The following is a 20,284-nucleotide window of genomic DNA, read 5'->3' as shown; positions in this document are numbered from 1 at the left end:
AAGCTTTTTGCCAGAGTTTCTTGGGCGCTGAGCCAACAGATACTTAGACAAGTGGGTTTAAATGAGCAGAGCGAGTCTCTGACCCGCTGCTGTCTGACAGATGTGAAAGATTAGACCTGGAGAGCAGTAGTCATCACTGACTGCTGCTAGTGCAAAAATTTAATCTGAATAATGAAAAAGGAAAAAAATTTTTTTAGATTTTATACAAATGTCTATATGTTTTTCACGTCTATGGCAACATACAGAGAGTTACAAAATAAAATAAATAACTACAAATACAGGCAAAGTGGGTGGCACGGTGACTCAGTGGTTAGCACTTTCGCCTCACAGCAAAAAGGTCGCTGGTTCGAGTCCTGGCTAGGCTAGATGACATGTGGGGTTTGCATTTGTTCTCCGCGTGTTTGTTTTGGTTTCCTCCGGGTGCTCCAGTTTCCCCCACAGTCCAAAGACATGCGGTATAGGTGAATTGAATAAGCTAAATTGGCTGTAGTGTATGTGTGTGTGTAAATGTGAGAATGAATGGGTGTTTGCCAGTACTGGGTTGCAGATGGAAGGGCATTTGCTGTGTAAAACATACATATGGGGCCTTTAGAAATGCATGTCTCAGGGAACAGAATGTCATAACTAACAGCGATTAGCTGCTGGATAATTTGGCAGTTCATTCCGTCTGTGGCGACCCCTGATAAATAAAGCAACTAAGGAAAATAAATGAATGAAAAGCCGAAGGAAAATGAATGAATGAAATACAGGCAAAGCAACATTTTTTTTTTCGCCTGTGGCCTCTGACAATTCATTGAGGACTTGCGAAGCAAAATGATTGGTCTATGCAAGATATTAAATTGATATTTTCTATAGGATGCTTTGCAATAATGTATTTGTGCAAATACACTTCTTTAATTAGCACCAAAGCCAAAGCTGGAACTAAAAAAAAGTTAAGATCAAAGTTCAAAATAATAAATATGTTGGGGGAAATATTAAATACATTTTTAATAAGCAGAAAATTTCAAGAGAAACCAACATAGGCTTTTTCTGAAAACGTACCCCTATATACATTTCTGGAGATCGTGAATTATATAGCCAGAGCTACGTATGGCTGCATTTTATCTAGGCAGTATGATGCCGTTCCTTTTCTTGCATATCATCTGACCACTTACCTCCTTATTGACAGCTTTTCCGCTGTTACCAGTTTGTCCAGTAGCTTGACATGTACGTAGGCGGACTTGAGACGCAGAGTGGAGTTACTGTGACAACAGGGTTCGAGTCTGGTGAAGAACAATCCTTGAAAGCAGGTAAAACAAAAACAAGCTAAAAAATCAAATAAACAGGTAAATAACAGGGTGAGAATGTGGTAAAATCTGAAAATGGGGTAAGAAATCAATCAAAGGCCTCTAGTGGATTAACGTGAGAACAGCAGGGGCGAATCGGACTCGCAAGAGAAATTTGAGATCTGGAAAAGCGTACACAACGCCCTCTGGCAGACTTGCTTTAAAAAACGTAGCTCCTGGGACGTATTTTGCTCTCTCCAGAAATGTATATAGGGGTACGTAATCAGAATGAGCATGGTCTCAGAAAAACATAAAACAATACATAAACATTTGTTCATAAGGAGGTAAGCTGTCAGCTGGTAAGCACGAAAAAGTATGGCATCATACCGCCACGTAGCATTCATTTTAAAAATGAAATGCAGCCATACGTAGCTGGCTACATAATTTGCGGTCTCCAGACATGTTTATAGGGCTGTTTTCAGAATAAGCCTATGTTGAAAAATGTATTTATTGTATGTTTTATGATAATAATTTGGTAATGTGTACATGGAACTTCGCCTGTGTTATGACACCTTACAGCAAATTTAGTTTTCCTAAACGGCATAATAAAGTTAGTAATAAGAGTCTGATATAAAAACTTTTTAAATAATTTTTTTTATTAAAGTATATTTTGTCATATTAGTTGAGTGAGCTGACATCACTCATTTTGTTGATATTTTTGGTCAGTTATGTGATATGTGCAGACTTTTTTAGACTGATTCATTTTCCTGCTAATTCCTGATTTTCTGAAACTCTTAATTATCTCAAATGAATACCCTGAAGCGCTGATTCCTAGAAAGAGCCTCTCCGAACCAACCTCAGTCACTCAATGACATGTTTGTCTGAGAATGAAGCGTTCATGGGAAAAGAGACGTCCTTCCATCCGCAGCCTGAGAAAAAGAGTCCTGCCAGAGATCCACATTAGTGCTTTGCTCATTAAGGCCAAATGGCGAGTGGGGATTTGAGCTGAAATATGCAGGCCGGTGGAAGATCACGGCTCTCCAGGACACCGTCCAAAACTCCCCACTCATCCCAACAGATGCCCATTTGTGAGATGCCATCGTTTCCCAACGGCTCGAGCATCCCACACAGTTGCTGCAAGGAGCTCATTGCTATGCCAGATTTTTTCCCTTTCCTGTGTGTTCGGTGAACATAAGCTACAATTAAACTCCTTATTAGTGGCCGAGCGGGCAGACTGTGCTTGTTTTGAAAAGGAAGTTGTCGCACTTCACAAGTACCAGTCATTTTTTGATTCATTGCTCCCTGCGTAGCTCCCTTTTTTCCTTCTCGTCTTCTGCATTTTCAGTCTTTCAGAGCTGTGCTTATGCGGTATTGGCTCGTGTTGTTTCTCTAGTGTCTGTGAATCTCTCCTGGCCTACTTAAAGCGTGTGCTATTTCTGACAGGGCTTTGAGCGTGATGTTCTGTTCAGATCTGCTTTTTCGGAGTCGTATGTTTGGGTGAAGTGTGTTGGGGGAGGCAATGTTCTTTAGGGAATGAATGCAGGGTAAAAATGATTGCATATTCAATCTGTTTTGGTTATTTCATTCGCATTTAATATACTTTTGATGCACACAACATTATGTAAAAACATGGAAACCATTGTACAGATGCTTTGGAAGGGAATCAATAATCTTAAGTTTTAAACAGTGTTAACTTGTATTACATTGAATTAGTTTGATTTTTGAGGCCCATTATAATTATCCAGCAAACACAGGGTGTCAACATGAAGTCAGATTGAAGTTGTAGCCCAATGTCATAGGGACGTTGCATTTTGGATAGAAATGAAAATTGGGTTGACGTCAGAACCCAACGATTTTGGTCACTTTCCAACATCCAACCTAAAAACAACCAAGTATCTATGTCTAATAATGTTACAGATTGACATTGTGTGGACGTTACCACTATGATGTATATCAGATGTTGGATTTTGTTTGCCATACTTGATGAATATTGTCAGTATTTGACATCAGCATGACATTTATTTAAGGTGTTGCCTCGATGTTGGGTTCTAATCACTTTCCAACACAACCTAAAATTAACCAATCATCAATGTCATTTTATGTTGTTATTGGACATCAAAATAACGTCCTTTGATGCTGGTTAGACATTGAAATTTGGTCAACCAACATCATGACCTAAATCTAACCTAATAGAGGTGTATAAACTACTTAACCAATAAGTTTCTGAATCTGAAAGTTTTTTAAAAATCTGATTATACCAGCCTGTGCCACTTGCCATTGTGTTCACATTCTCAACAGATATGACTGTGATTGGCTCCAGTAATCAAGCGTCAAACAATGATCATTGGAACAGTGATGGAATGGAACAGCCAGTCAATGGAATGGCCAATCAGCTGTTTTTTTAGAAGCTCCTCAACAGTGCTCTACTGAAAATGGCGGGAAATGCAGGAAAATAGTGGGAAATACCAGGGGAAATGGTGATTTTTTTTTTAATCACAATAGACCTACCAATTGGTGTTGAATTTATTACTTTGGACTGTCTTAATTGTAAACCCATGAGCGGGCTATCCATCCATCTATACGTCCATCCATCTATTTATCCGTTCAGTACATTACATTCATTAATGACTGTGGGACATTATTTCACTCATATTTTGACATTTTATTTATTTGACATTTTAAAAAAGACAAATTGCTTGCATTTAATGTGATTTCTATGTATATAAACTTATTTAGTAAATTTAATTTGATGCAGAAACTAATCGCACTAAATGCAGGTTACATGTATGACACAAGTGTATGTTTGTATTTCAGGCATACAGTTAGGTCCATAAATATTTGGTCATCGACACTACATTTTTGGCTCTATACACCAACACACTGGATTTGAAATGAATTGAACGGGATGTGCTTTAACTGCTGACTGTCAGCTTTAATTTGAGGGTATTTACATCCAAATCAGGTGAACACTGTAGGAATTACAACTTGCAAGGTATTTGCAACCAAGTATTAAAAAGCGAAAGTTTGATTTGTGATTATTATTCTGTCCAATTACTTTTGGACCCTTAACAAGTGGGAGGCACATATGCAAACTGTTGTAATTCCTACAGCGCTCGCCTGATTTGAATGTAAATACCCTAAAATTAAAGCTGACAGTCTGCAGTTAAAGCACATCTTGTTCGTTTCATTGTGTTTGTGAGAGCCAAAAATGTTAGAATTGTGTTGTCCAAATATTTATGGACCTGTATGAACTGTATAAAATATATCCAATTTATATTTCAAAATTCTGCAAAAATGCTATTTACACATTTTTTTTTTTACAATTGGAAGCATGAAATATGTACAAATATGTTCAAATACATACATACATGTATATATTCAATTCAATTTATTTTTTATTACTATACGGATATTTAATATATGGCCATATATCATATTTCTATTATAGTATATACAAATGTAAAAATCCCAGCTTCTAAAAAAATATGAGAATAATCTGAAAGCAAAAGCAGCAACAGAATAAATAAATGCCTTTCAGATAAGCCAATTCACACTTCAGTCAGCTGAATATTTGGTTTCACACAACTGGTCGGTATCAAAATAAGATCATTTTCAAGATAATGATCATTTTTCATCGCTGTTGAGTTGGGAAAGTTTCATTCCCATCGAAGCGTCCAAATTATGTCATTACTAATAACATTCCGAAACCACACTTTCTTTCCCTGCTCAGTCCTGATATGTTGTTTCACATTCCTCTATTCCCAGCGCCATGTTGGTGTTGTTTGCTCTCAGATCAGTGTGAACGCGTCTCATGTGGGCCGCGTGGATTAATGGCGTGTGACTGAAATGAAAACAAGAGCCATGTTTATATTTGTTTTTCAGTCTTCTCATGCTGACATTTTTAGACCAGTGTTCAATCCAAAGAAATAAAAACAAAGATATTATTTAGGTGTGTTATTCTTTATTTTTTTAATCGCATACACTTTACGTTTCTTTTTAGGAACAAGAGGAGAATAAAGGTGCTACTAGCTGGCCGGAGTTCTACATCGACCAGCTTAATTCAATGGCAGCTGTAAGTATGACACTTTTGAAAACATTTTCTTTATCCTTTAACACCTGGACCATGAGCTTGTTCAGTTTGACCTGTTTTGATTTTTAAATTGTTGCAAATACTACACTGTAAAAAATGTTGGGTTCCACACAATTCCTTCATGTTATACTAACACAAATCGATTAAGTTAACTTAATCGTTTTTACAAACTTTTTTAGTGGATTAAACATAAAATCCCCCAAAAAACTTTTAAATAAGTAGTTTGAACAGGCAGCAAAATGTTTTTTTAGTTTATTTAAAGAGCACACTCCCACCCCAAAAAACCCCAAGAGACTGTTATTTTGTTAAACAAAAGAAGATATTTGGAAGAATGTTGGTAACCAGACTCTGCTATCAATTGACTTCAGAATCAAAGTGCACCATCACAAGTTTGGTTAGCAACTTTCTTTATAATGTTTTTTTTGTCAGAAGAAAATAAAAAAAATCACATTGGAACCACCTGAGTATGAGTAAAATGTACTTTTTTTGTGAACTCTCCCTTTAATCTATGGTTCATTGATTAATTGATTTAATATTTTGTTATTTAGAAACATTGTATTACAGTAACATTCTATTACACTCCTAAATTATCCAAGTTTATTGTTGGTTCCATCCATTCAGCCAACATCTGGGTCTGGTGGGAACACTTTTAGCTTAGCTTAGCTTAGCATATTTCATTGAATAGGATTGGCAAGGAACTACAACCATGAAGACATTTTTGATGCTGCGTAATATCATTGCACCTGCTGCAGCCATGGTAAGGGAGCAAAGTTTCTTGATTATTATGGCAGAATAAGAGTATATAATTTCTAGCCATATCGGCTTAGAACAGGGGTCTCAAACTCAAATTGGTGGGGGCCCATTTCAGTCAATGACTTTACATAGGAGAGCCATTTAAACAATCAAGCACAAGAAAAAAAGTGATTTAATTGATGCATCTTAGAACAACAGACATGATGTTGATGTTTCAAGCATGTGAATGTGTACTGTACCTCTCACAAATCAACATATCATCATGTTTTTTGTTTCACACAACTGCTGAAATATATCTCTGGATGTTTAAATTAGCATTTTCTCATTTAAATAGTCATAATAATGAGTTTTTTTAATCATTTTTATTGTTTTTAGCATAAGAAAATAAACAATAACATACTGTAAACAGAACAAACTTCAGGAAAAAAAGGAGTAAAAAGGCCATTTTACAATACGCAAACAGTCGGACACAACATAATACAATATCATGCAGAAAGCATAAGAGACAAAATTGAATTAAAGATATTAAAAAACAATAATAACAATTTACAGATGCCACACCAATTCCACCTAGTATGAGTTACAAGTCAGTGTTACTGATATAAAACATAATTGGGTTCCAGATTTTAAAAAATCTGTTTAGTTTGTTTGCCATCCCATACCTAATTTCTTCCATGGGCAACACATAACATAAGCTCCTAATTCAGGTTTCAAGACAGGCACATGATCTGAAATTTTTTTTTTTGCTAATATCATACACAAAGATACTGCCTGTGCCTGATCTGTCACCAGAGCCAAAATTGGATACTTTTGGAGACACCTCAGAATTAGGATATATATATTAAAAACGTTCTGCCAAAATGAACTAATTTTAGGGCATGACCAGAATGAGTGAGTCAGTGTACCTTTGAAATTTTTACATTAGTTACTACTATAAGGATACATTTGGGAAATATTCATAGTAATGATATGAATAATAATTATTCTGTCCCAACCAATTGTAGCTTAAGCAAAAGTTTAACATATCGAGTAAGAACAGCAGAAACAGTTCGGGTAACTTTACTGACTTTACTGGCAATTGTTCTTCTTAGTATCTTTCATTTTTGTAAAACTACAACAGAGAGGGGAAAAGTATGTATATATTCACATTTACTTTAACAGTAAAATTAACATAGTTTTCATAGAAATCTCAATACGCAAATGAATAAAATCTATTTAATGTGGTGGTGTAAAACTGATAATAATCAAACGACCATTGAATGTTTACATAAATAGAGTTTTAGTAAAAATAGAGCACATATGCACATTTATTTCAACATTTAAATCAGCCCCAGAAATAATGTGCACGTGCGTTACTCTTGACCGCACACTGAGAAAAAACTAAAGTTAAACTGTAATACAGTACATAGTGCAGTACTTTAAACGTCCAATAGATGGTGGGTCAAAACCACAATGATAGTGTTTCAAAAAAATATGTTTTGTTATTTTTTGACGTCAGTTGGGGGTCGAAGGGTGGGCGAGGTTGGGCCATAAATGGAGTTTAAAACCCCTGGCTTAGAAAATAGCCAGTAACTTGGGTTAAGCGCTTCTGGTGAACTGTATGCCATTGCAAAATTGTTCAAGGTCTGTTTTCTTTAAAAATCAGCCATGTCCACTGGCTGAGTGATATCCGATATAAAGTGGGTCTTAGATTGTACAAGAAACACTGCATTAAATTACATTTTACCCCACCATGTCTTTGAAATATGATTGTTTTTTTTACCCCAGTATATTCAATGGAGCTTCTGTGCTAACCAGTTGATTCTGACGGGCGCATGCGAGTAAAGGGCTTTTTGTCTCGTTTTATGCTTGAGCAACTAAATGAATGCCAAAGTTTATTTAACTGATTGTATTGTAATTACATTACAACATCGATGCTAGAAAAGGAATAGTATAAAATGGAAAAAAGTCACATTACCCCTTCACAGGAAGTTTATCTTTATGGGTAGAAACATTAGCTCCCCGTACACCCTATAGTCAAGCTTTAAATAGGAAAATTGTCAATACTCGTTTGTCATTTTTCTATAGATGCTTATTGTCGAATCTGATTTAAGAATTTATGTTAAGCTAACCTTAGCTAAACTCTAGACTGACGTTGATATCAGCTGAATGGATTCAAAAATTGTAAAACTCAACTGTTTACCACTTAGGGAGTTGTAAAATGAGCCTGTTTACAAAAAATGTGGTGTTCTTTAAGCCAATAGCACAAAAAAAGAAAGTTTTGGTTTTGTGTCTAGTCCTCGGTTGTCAGTTTGTAAGTATGACATGTCATTATATTTTACAGAGGAAGACTCTGTTGGCCTTGGAGAAGGAAGAAGAGGAGGAACGCAACAAGACCATTGAAAGCCTTAAAACGGCACTGCGAACACAACCCATGAGGTCTGTATACTGTTACAACAAACACTCTTTCAAGGAAATCCTGTTTACTTGGCAGCCATGTTTGCAACACCCTCAAGCATATATATCAGGGATACAAGACAAAGCCCTGTCTATTTATATGAGGAAATGCTGGATTGCCAAAAAACTTTTGACAAACTCACAATTAAATGCGTAGTTTACACAAAACTGAAAATTCTGTTATCATATACTCATCTTCCACTTGTTTCAAACCTGTTTGAGCTTCTCTTTTCTGTTGAACAAAAAGAAAGATATACTGAAGAACTTTGGAAAAAACTGCCATTGACCTCCATAGTATTTTTGTCAATGACTGCTTTTCTTCAATGTTTGTTTTACCGATGTTTTGTTAATATTTAACAAAAGAAAGAAATGTATAAAAGTTTAGAATGTACCATTTGAGGGTGAATAAGTAGTAAGCAAATGGTAATTTTTAGGTGAACTTTCCTATTTAAGTAACATATTTAATTTCCTCAAATAGAAGTCTAAATGGCTTATGTAGTGACACGATGAGTTTACCAGTTATTTAATAGCTCTTTCATTTAGAAAGCTGGACTGCATGATTGACTTTCTTTCAGTAATGTAAGTTGAGCTAATTGTGAATTCAGGTTTTTGTAGAATTAGGCAACACAAATAGGTTAACATACTCTGTCTTCATTAAATATGAAGTCCTCAAAACCTTAAAACATGAATATAAAACATTATATGAGTGTATTTTATTAAGTAATATCAGTGCATTCATACAGTTTTAAATATAGTTTGTTTGCACTATATAGTTTGAGTTTTATTAAAGTAATAAATAGTAAATACTAAAAGATAATACTAAGTTAATACTTTTAGAATGTTACAAAATATTTATTTCAGGAATATTTAATTATTTTATGCTTTGATTTCAAGAAAGAACCCTGTAAAGATGTATTATAGCCTCCCTCCAAAGATATTCTGCAGCACAGTTAGAAAAATGTATTTTATTGTGCAACAATATTTATATTAATTGTATTTTTCGTGGGGCAACACAGTGGCTCAGTGGTTGGCGGCTTCCGGCTGGGTCAGTTGGTATCTTTGTGTTAAGTTTGCGTGTTATCCCCATGTTTGCGTGGGTTTCTCTGGGTGTTCCGGTTTCCCCCACAGTCCTAAGACATGCGGTACAGATGAATTGGATAAAGTAAATTGGCTGTAGTGTATGAGTGTGTGTGCGCGAATGAGTGTGTATGGGTGTTTCCCAATACTGGGTTGCGGTTGGAAGGGAATCTGCTGCATAAAACATATGCTGGATAAGTTGGCTGTTCATTCCTCTGGGGCGACCCCTGTTGAATAAAGGGACTAAGCAAAAGGAAAATAAATGAATGAATGTTTTTTTTGGTATTTAAAAAATTTGCTGATGATCACAAAAGACTTCAAAATCTCGATCAGTGTTGCCAGATAAAGCTGCCTGAGTCCAGCCCAAAAACTACCCAAAACCCGCTGAAAACCAAAAGGCACCGTCCAACAATCTATAGACAATAATAACCTGTTGAGAGGCCGAGGAGTGGGGGGGGTTGTGTCTCATTGTGAGCTTCTGTATGTGAATGGGCTGTAGCATTTTTTTGGGAGATCATAACAGGTTTATAAGTGAAGACCGGGGCTGGCGGGCACGCCGTTGCAAAACCGGCCACATTTTCACTACCCGCCTGTCATTTTTTACCCGCAAAAACAAATTCAAAACCGGGAAACCGTCTGGCAACACTAATCTCAATACCAATGATATGATAGTTTTAATACATTTGAAGTCTTGTTAACATTTTTAACATCAAGTATAGTTCAACTTTATTATCCAAAATAATCCAATTCAAATTTACCGAATAAAAAACTAAAGCCCATTTTTATTTAAAGATTTATTCCACATTTTATTGAACACGTCATTGATTTGTCCATTGGTAAGGGGCTCACTCTATTATTAATTAAATGCTTTGCTTGCCTTATGGTGTGTGCTTTAGGACTCATAATGCAAATGATACTGCTTTCATCAAGAACAGATGTGTTTGATGATCAGTGTGTGCTGTTCCCAGTGTGTTTGATCCCAGGTCACAGGTCATCACCGCTGACCCTAAAACACTCCAGCCATCTTTGTGTGCCTAATGACATCACAACAATCCATTCACAGTTCTGGACAGTTGCATTTAAGTCAAGTGCTTAATAGGGGCCATAAATCAAGGCACGCTTCTGTGTTATGTTATTTTGCATTCATCACCTCAACGTGGAGTTGATTATTATCACATTGACAGGCTGTTTTACTCCAGACTCATTGAGTTATGCTTCTCGTGTTGCAAATCTAATGTGGGTTTTAGTGCAGAGCATGTTATGTGGCAATCCTGTTTCGGCACATACTGTTGCCTGTTCACTCTGGATATTAATTATAGTGGAAAGAAAAGTAGACTCAACATTTAAAATATATTTATATTTTTATATTTAAAAGTTATGAAAGTCTTTTAATTTATAATGCATATCAGCATTTTAATATATTCAAATATTGTTCTTTATGACCGCTTATTTTATTTGTAAATAAATAACTGAATTTTAATTGAAATGTAAATTAAATTCCTAAATGAATTCCACAAAATAACTTTTAACTTTTTAATTTTATTTAATTTTATTTAATTTCATTTAATTGATTTAAATAATTTTTTCAATTGTGTCTTTAGCTGTATGTTTAGCAATCATATATGCACTTTTTCAGTTCCATTACAGAACAATTTTCTGTCTTTTGAATATTTTCTAAACCCTTTTTAATACACTTTTTAAAAAATATTAGTTTGCTTTATAAGAGTTAAGAGTAAAAACAAAAATTACATTCTAGGATAAAAAACAGACTTTTGAAAAAAAAAAAAAAATATATATATATATATATATGTATATATATATATATATATATATATATATATATATATATATATATATATATATATATATATATATATATATATATATATATATATATATGTAATTTTTTAAAATATATTATATTTTTTTGGTGGACAACTTCATTGTTTAGATCACCAGCAGTGTTGCTGCACATTCATCTGCACTACAAATCCCATCATGCACATCACACACACCTGGCCCAGATTCCCCTTGATTGCAAACACACACAGTTGAATTTGTTCAGGACTAATCAGATGGACTACAACACAGCAGTGTGACTTTGCCTTTGACTTTGACTATGCTTCTGAAGTACCCCTATCATGCTGTTTGGACATGTTTGACCGTTGCCTAGTGGTGGGCAAAGTGAGAGCTTAATGAAACACTGAAACAGTTAATGCAATGTGTCGAAGCTTTGAAACATTTCAAAACCTGTCTTTACAGTGATACCTAGTGGTCATTTTTTTTTTTTTATTGCACTGTAACAGCTTCAGAAAAGAAACAGTTAAGCAAATTGAGGTATTAAACCCAGCATTGTTACTATTTTTACCATTACAAAAATAATGGTATAGTAATGGCATATCCGCAACTGTATCCTATCTAGACCTCACCATAAAACAGCAACATTATTAAAATACACAACATCATATCTATAATAACATTATATCATAATTTCAGAGTATTTTTACTAGTCAGGACTCAAACCCAAAGCCATTTGCAGCACAGTAACTATGTGCACACACACGGATCACTAGGCTATACTGTATGAGACAGAGTTTTATTCTGACCCTGTCAGTCAAACGCAGATTCGCCAGGTCTCGGAAAACTTCTGAAATGATCTACGATTTAAATTACTGTATTCACGTGACCAGCTGTTTCGAAACACTTTATTCACATGACCTGTGTGTTCCAAATCACCTTAGTCACATGACCTGGGTGTTTCGGATCATGCTTCGATGCAGTGTTTCAAAACACTTGCGCTTCAGGATCTCAACATTGTCGAAACACCATTTTCACATCAGCCATCCCTACCGTTGCCTGCCTGACCATTTTCTGTTTAATAAACTGCACGTACAACTCAGTTGTACCCCAACTCCATCTGTTGCATTCATAAGTTGTTCGAATAGCTCTGTTTCACAATATGTAATACATGCGTATTCTAAAAAATATGGTAATTGTAGATTATAAAACATGAATTATAAACATCCTTAAACTTAAAAACAAGCTTTTGAAAACATAACAAACTGAAAACACTGAAAATGTCTGGGATAATAAATAAATGCACAATACATTACATAAAAGCTAAAATTATGAAAATATGCATTGCATGAAATGACACCATTAAACAAAGTATTTTTCTCCTATCATGCCTTACAGCAGGTAATATAAGTGCAAAAGGTCTTCAACTAATGAATTGATTGATTCTTCTCAGGTTTGTGACACGGTTCATCGATCTGGATGGCCTGACATGCATCCTGAACTTCCTGAAGAGCATGGACTACGAGACCACCGAGTCTCAGATCCACACGTCTCTCATCGGCTGCATCAAAGCGCTGATGAACAACTCTCAGGGCCGCGCTCACGTCCTGTCCCACACAGAGAGCATCAACATCATCGCCCAGAGCCTCGCCACCGACAACATCAAGACCAAAGTGGCCGTGCTGGAGATCATGGGCGCGGTGTGTCTGGTACCCGGCGGACACAAGAAGATCCTCGAGGCCATGCTGCACTACCAGAAGTTCGCCTGCGAGCGCACACGATTTCAGGTGTGTATGATTTTCAATAAAAACATCCAGAGAGTCTGATGCTGGGGGCTGTTTTTTTTTTGTTCATGACTCACTCAGTTAGCTAGTCAGCTAGTTGTCCTATCAAGTAAAGCTGAAAAAAAAGTTGAGTACATGAGAAAAAACAAAAAGAAATAAGGATTATGTTTGTGTTTTTTTGTTCACTCAACTTCAGGCATTCCGGTTCTGCAGACAAAAAATGTTCATTTGGCACAACTTAAAAAGTTTTGTTACAGAGTAGTTCACCCCTCCAGAAAACTAATAATCTTATGTTAACCCAACTAAATGTTTTTGTATTAATGACAAATAATTTAGGCCAGTGCACCTGATGTTTTCAAAAGTTGAGTGTACAAGATAAAGCGAAAGGAATTAAGGATTTTTTTTTTGTTTTTTTTTGTTTTGTACTGACTTGTACTGTATTTTCAACAGTATGATTTGAGATTGTTTGGTTCATTGAAGCTCATCCTGGAGTTCTTGTCATGGTAACATGTCTTAAATGTTTCTTTCACACTGAACATTATGGTACAGTTTAGTACAGACCAATATGATTCGGTGCAGGTCACCCTGAGGCTTTTGTTTTATTTGCTAATATTAACTTTTTACCTAGTAATCATGGAGGCATATATCATGTTAGCATAACGATATAATGTGGCAGTTAGATCATAACTGTACTGTGCATTTACACAGTGGCCATATTCATCGATGTAAAAAACCCCCCAAAAAACAACATTAACATTATAGCAGACGATGTAAAGGGGTAATTGAGTGTCATCAAGTGTCAGAATGTTGTGGGACTACGATACAGGAGTTATTATTATAATGGATTATAGATAGCGCAATTTAGCAGTTTTTTATTTTAGTGTTTTTTAAAAGCATGATGGTAAAACGAATGTGCTTGTTTGTTGTTAAAATTTGTAATAATGACAAAAAAATACTAGTTTGTGCATCTCCGGACTTCCATGTGCAGCCATGCTGCCGTTGTAGCTGTGTATTCTGGGAAATTTTCTTACCCCTTGGTTTCTAGCGTGCTCCTGAAAAATCTTTATTTCAAGGACGATCTAGCCCTTTCCCTTAGCCCTACGCCTTCAAGCTAAAGAGAATTAGGACATCCCTACCCCTTCAAGTGAGTGTGCAAAACGAGGGGTAAGGGGAAGGGCTAAGAATTAGAATTGGGATTGGGCCTTTAACTGAAAGTGAAAGAAACTATATATATATATATATATATATATATATATATATATATATATATATATATATATATATATATATATATATATATATATATATATATATATATATATATATATATTGCGGTATATTGGGGAAAATGATAATAATAAAAAATAATCATGAAATTCCTTTAAATCTGTTATATAATCTCACTCACACACTTATGTAAATACACTCAGAAGATACAAAAACTGTCACTTGTTGTAGTTCCTTTTGTAAAAGGTACAATTGTATTGTTAGGACTGCAATATGGATGTTTTAGGTATAAATAGTTACCTCTTGAAAGGTAAAGGTAAAAAGGACCACTTTTGTACCTCTTTTTCTGAGAGTGTATGAAAGATTTATTTGGGAAGGAATAAGTAAGTCACCCAAAGCAATCAAGCTTATGCCATGTTTTCTATTTGTGTGACAGACGTTGCTGAATGATCTGGACAAGAGTACAGGGCGGTACAGGGACGAGGTCAGCCTGAAAACGGCCATCATGTCCTTCATTAATGCTGTGTTAAGCCAAGGAGCTGGTGAAGTAAGACATTTACACTATTTTACTTAATTTAATTTCCACATTTCAATCTCCACTTGATCCAAACCCATTTTTTTTTCTTCAGTTGAACAAAAAGATAGATGTTTTGAAGAATGTTTAAAACTTTGAGCCATTTACATCCATAGTGTTAGTTTTTTTTAACTATGGGTGTCAAAGGCTCCTGGTTTCCAACCTTTTTCAAAATATTTTCTTTAGTGTTCAACTGAAAAAAGAAACTCATGCATGTTTCAAGGGACTTGAGGTTAAGTAAATCTTGAGTATTTTTAGCTAAACTTTTCCTATAAGCAGGTGTTGTGTATAAAAACCCACAGTTCTGATTGGTTTGACCAAGTGTTTTTTTTGTTTGCTTGTTTTAGTCCAGTCTTGAGTTCCGGGTACATTTGCGATACGAGTTCCTCATGTTGGGGATTCAGCCCATCATCGACAAACTTAGGTCACATGAAAACTCCACTTTAGACAGGTAAGCCCCACATCAGGAATTTAGATTTGCTAGAATGTTTAATCATCTAACTGAAGCTGTTTTTGTGTGTGCGTGTGCATGTGCGTGTGTGCGTGAATGTGTGTGTGTATCCTCAGGCATTTGGATTACTTTGAGATGCTGAGAAATGATGATGAGCTCACGTTATCCAGACGCTTTGAGGCTGTAAGTGGATTAAATATATATATATATATATATATATATATATATATATATATATATATATATATATATATATATATATATATATATATATATATATATTTATATATATATATATATATATTTTTTTTTTTTTTTTTTTTTTGCATAATTATTAATTATTATGTAATTATATTACAGCATTTAATTTAATATTTACTGTTATATATTATTATTATTATTATTATTATTATTATTATCATCATCCTTGCTTGAAGTTATTTGATTATGCATTAAACTGTTGTACATAATTATATATAAAAAACTATGTTATATGTCATATGTATATATGTTATATATTATTCATATCAATAATTAATATATAATATGATAATGCTATCATGAATATTATTTTTGTTATTATCATAGTAATTGAGTTATTTAGTAATTATTTGATTTAATTATTACATTAAATTACTATATTATTATTATTTTTATTATTATTATTATGATGCATTATTATAGATTTAATAGAGTAATTGACACATAATTTGTATACAAAAACTTAAAAAATTTTAATTATGTAAAAACATTTTAATTACATAAGATTATTTACTGAAATGAATTTAAATTGGCCTGTTTACATGCTTTTGCAGATCCACATAGACACGAAGAGTGCGACGCAGGTGTTTGAGCTTGTGAGGAAGAAACTGGCGCACACAGACGCATATCCACACTTCATGTCTGTCCTTCATCACTGCCTGCTCATGCCTCGTAAGTGACCACCTGTTCTTCTCACAACACATCTGTCCTCATCTGTAGCTCTCAAATAGGTCCTATAATTCCCACACTATCCTCTGATGGGAGTTTATTGCTTACACTTTCATAGTTTAGACCTAAAACCAAAAGCGTTGCTGACTTTTTAATTTAAAAATATGTGAATTCGGTCCAGTTTTTTTTTTATTAAGTTGCCTTAATTACTATGTATTTACATTTTTATGAATCATTTGGTACAATGCACTTATTATGTTACATAAATTACATACAGGTTTTTTAATAATACGTATATTTTGAGCATTATCTGCATGTTGACCGATTCTATGCACCTTAACTCTCCCATAAACCTACCCATAACACCAAACTTGTCCATAACCTTACGCATATCCAACCTTAATAGCACCAATGTTGTATGCATTTGTGCCACTTAATTAAAAGTGGGATTTATCTTTCTCTAGAATTCTTCCTTTAAAATTTCATAAAATTGTGTGTTGTGCGTGTGCGTGTGCGTGTATATATGTATATATATATATATATATATATATATATATATATATATATATATACTGTATATATATATATATATATATGTATGTGTGTGTGTGTGTGTGTGTGTGTGTGTGTGTGTGTGTGTGTATATATATATATATATATATATGATGGTTTTATGTTTGGGTATTAAATGAAACATCTCTGTCTTTGCTTGCTTTATAATGGCTTGTCATTTTTATGCCAAAAGTCATGAGAGAAGTGTCAAACAAATCAACACATTTCTCAATGCAAAAGTCTTTCACCAACTACCATCTGTCATATTGTGAAAAGACTGAGGGAATCCAGAGAAAGCTCAGTCTGTGTAGGGCAAGGCAGGAGACCTCATAAAAAATGTCATGCTGTGGAGTTAAACACAGCCACATGAGTTTAGGGGAACTTCAGAAAACCACAGTCACTTCACACAGCCTGCCACTGCATCACGGAATGACACTTGAGTTCCTTAAGGAAAAAGCAATACATCAGTTCTAGTGATGCCTCTGGTTATCCAGGCTGAAGCTTACTGTATCACAGAAAATATGGAAGAGAGCAGAAATGTGTGCTGGCTCAAATTAACTCATATTTCAACTTAAAGTTTTACACAAAAGTAAACATTCTGTCATCATTTACTCACTTTATGAGTTTCTTTATTTTGTAGAACACTAAAGAAGATTTCATTTCCTTTTGCCATTAACTTATAAAGTATTTGCTTTTCCTACTAAGGAAGTAAGTGTGTACAGGTACAGAAACACATACAGGTTAAGAACACCTCGAGAGTGAGTAAATAGTGAGCAGATTTTTATTTTTGAGTTAACTACCACTTTAACTCTGGAAAAAAACTTAAGGGTTTTAGATGTGCTTGTTTCCACTGAGGTAATACATAGTATAGTACAGTACGATAAAGCAAGGGTCACACTTATGCGTTCCTCTACTAGTAGTTCCCTTTCTTGGTATGTGTGGTATACGCCAAAAAGTTGCGATTGATGTTGCCTTTAGCAAATAAGAAAGCCACTGTGTATTTTTTTTGCACATACGTTCATTAATGCAAATCTAGACGGTTGACAAATGCTCGTTAATAGAGAGAGAAAGAGGTCAAGCGACTAGACACACGTTTTGAACAACCCTGTAAGAAAGATGACATACAGTACAGCAAATCCTGTTCTGCTTCTTAACATGTAGCTGTTTGTTGCAAAAAGATAAGCTTGTTTGATTGTGGTTCATTTCTGCAACCCCATTATTGAGTATAATAATGGGGGTCCATTATTGAGTATAATAAACACCCCCTGTGTATTTTAAAAATGGTACTTCCTGTGTTGTTCTTCCCCTGACTTATTGCACTCTCAATTGACAATTCTCTGTAAACCAGTCAACATTCTACAGAAAAAATAGCTCCACCCTTTAGTACTGTACTGTTGTGCTAGGTACATTTATGAATGGCCACAAAAGTGGTACAGTACTATACAGTTAGCTTTTTTTTTGAGAGTGGAAAAAATATATAAATGCATACAGTACCATGAGCCAATAAAGTCCAAAAGGATCCTTCAGGCTTTCATGAGTGACAGATGCAAAAGCCAATGTCCTGCAAATATCATGGTATCAGGACGCAGCAAATAAAACAGTTACTGTTAAGATGGAGGCATATATTGAGATATGTACAGAGACATACTGTATAGTGCCTTCAACACATGTCTTTAATGGAAAGTCTGCAGTTATTAAATGGAGTCTGCACTGTGAAAATCCATTAGTTACTTTACTTTAAAAAAGTGAGCAACAAAAAGCAACAAGTTGATTTTTCTTTAAAAATCAGTAGACCCATTGACTGAACTTTTATAATTATGCACATATTTGTTTACTTAAGGCAACAAGTTCACTCACTTTATTTAAGTAAAGACCATTAATCACTTTTTACTGTGTGCATGCTTCCAACAGCTTGTTTTGCAGACACACACTTAAGAAAATGTCATTTCGTCACCTCCGAATTATAAGGTTCTATCTGACATTTTTGTCAAAATTAAGTTATTGACATATTCTTATTAAATGACAACTTATTTACATTATGGGATGTTTTTTATATGTTGTTTACATTTTAAAACTTTTTATTTAAAAAAACAAATGTGACACACAGACTGTTTGCTATGGAATGCTAAAATTTTGAGGCTCAATATCTCAAAATCATTCAAAACACAGATAGAACCTTACAATTGCAAGGTGACGATTTGCTGTTTGTTTACTCAACTTATTTAAAAAGAGCTAAAACAACACAGTTCTTGATTTTTTTAGAGGACAACTTAATTGTTTTTGTTTAATCCACTTAAATTTGTAAAAAAAAAAACTAGTTAAATAAAATGGGTAACACTATAGAATAATAATGGTCTATTAGTTAATGTATTTACTAACCTTAAGAAAGTCTGAATAATCTTGTAAATCATTTATTAATCATAGTTGAACATTAACAAATGCATGATTAAAATCCAAAGATGTGCTAGTTTACATTAGTTAATGCATTATAAGTTAACATGAACTAACATCATTTAGCTTAAATTCCAATAACGAAGTCGAATAAATACCATAATAAATGTATTACTAAATGTTTGTTCATGTTAGTAAAAACATTAACAAGCATTAACTAATAGAGCATTATTATAAAGTGTTAACTTAAATTGTTAAATGAATTTCTTCATGTTGTCCCTACACAAAGGGATTGTGTGGAACCCAGAATTTTTGTGAATGCAGTGTGGAGTGAATGTGTTTGACCACCCAGATGTGTGTGTGTGTCCTGTTAAAAATGTGTGGTCATGAAAAGGAGAATCAGACCACCACAAACTGTTAAGCAGATGATTTCTTATCATGCCAATAATACTTTAAACAATCAGTTTCCAAAATATTCAAACAATTAGACTTATTTAAAAAAAAAACATGCCATTCTTCCAACTTTTTTGGAGTGTCACATTCTGCAAAATCAAAATGGGTTTATATTTACGCAACACTGATTGTAAGCTCAGTGAAAACGTTGGAAGTCTTTTCTTTCTTTTTTCAGTATAAAAAATCATTAAAGACAATCAACAACTCACATATTCCAGAGTTTACTACTTTTATGAAACATATCAACCTTAATTTCAGAATAAAATGATTTGATATGGAGTCAGGTGTATACTAAGTGAAGTATCCACCTGACTTAGAGTCGGGTGTATACTAAGTGAAGTTTACTTAATCCTGAGAGGATCACGTGCTTATGATTGCTTGCGTCTAGTCCCGCATTATCCAATTTATGATTCACCAATCAGACGATTCCTAAGCCATTACAAATACCCTAAGTTCCATTTAACAGCCATTTTTGTTTTAAAGAATCCCCCCTTCCACCCCTAC

General features: G+C 34.3%; 1 protein-coding gene across 31 annotated transcripts in view; it reads left to right on the top strand.

Moving 5' to 3' along the window:
- The window catches only part of daam1b (dishevelled associated activator of morphogenesis 1b), a 180,091-nt gene that overhangs the window by 106,520 nt on the left and 53,287 nt on the right, over positions 1-20,284 (top strand). For all 31 annotated transcript variants that reach the window (XR_012395605.1, XR_012395602.1, XR_012395596.1 and 28 more), the window contains 7 exons: positions 5,266-5,337; positions 8,432-8,526; positions 12,872-13,205; positions 14,866-14,976; positions 15,351-15,454; positions 15,571-15,637; positions 16,270-16,387. Coding sequence is in view for 5 of the 31 variants with exons in the window: in XM_073932725.1 (XP_073788826.1) it covers positions 5,266-5,337; positions 8,432-8,526; positions 12,872-13,205; positions 14,866-14,976; positions 15,351-15,454; positions 15,571-15,637; positions 16,270-16,387 (901 nt within the window). In the remaining 26 variants the exon portion in view is untranslated. The remainder of the gene's footprint in view (positions 1-5,265; positions 5,338-8,431; positions 8,527-12,871; positions 13,206-14,865; positions 14,977-15,350; positions 15,455-15,570; positions 15,638-16,269; positions 16,388-20,284) is intronic.

The sequence above is a fragment of the Danio rerio genome, chromosome 20 (genome assembly GCF_049306965.1).
Source record: "Danio rerio strain Tuebingen ecotype United States chromosome 20, GRCz12tu, whole genome shotgun sequence".
NCBI classification, from domain to species: domain Eukaryota; kingdom Metazoa; phylum Chordata; class Actinopteri; order Cypriniformes; family Danionidae; genus Danio; species Danio rerio.
Note: the sequence above shows the minus strand (reverse complement) of the source record. Positions and strands in the feature narration are given on the sequence as shown.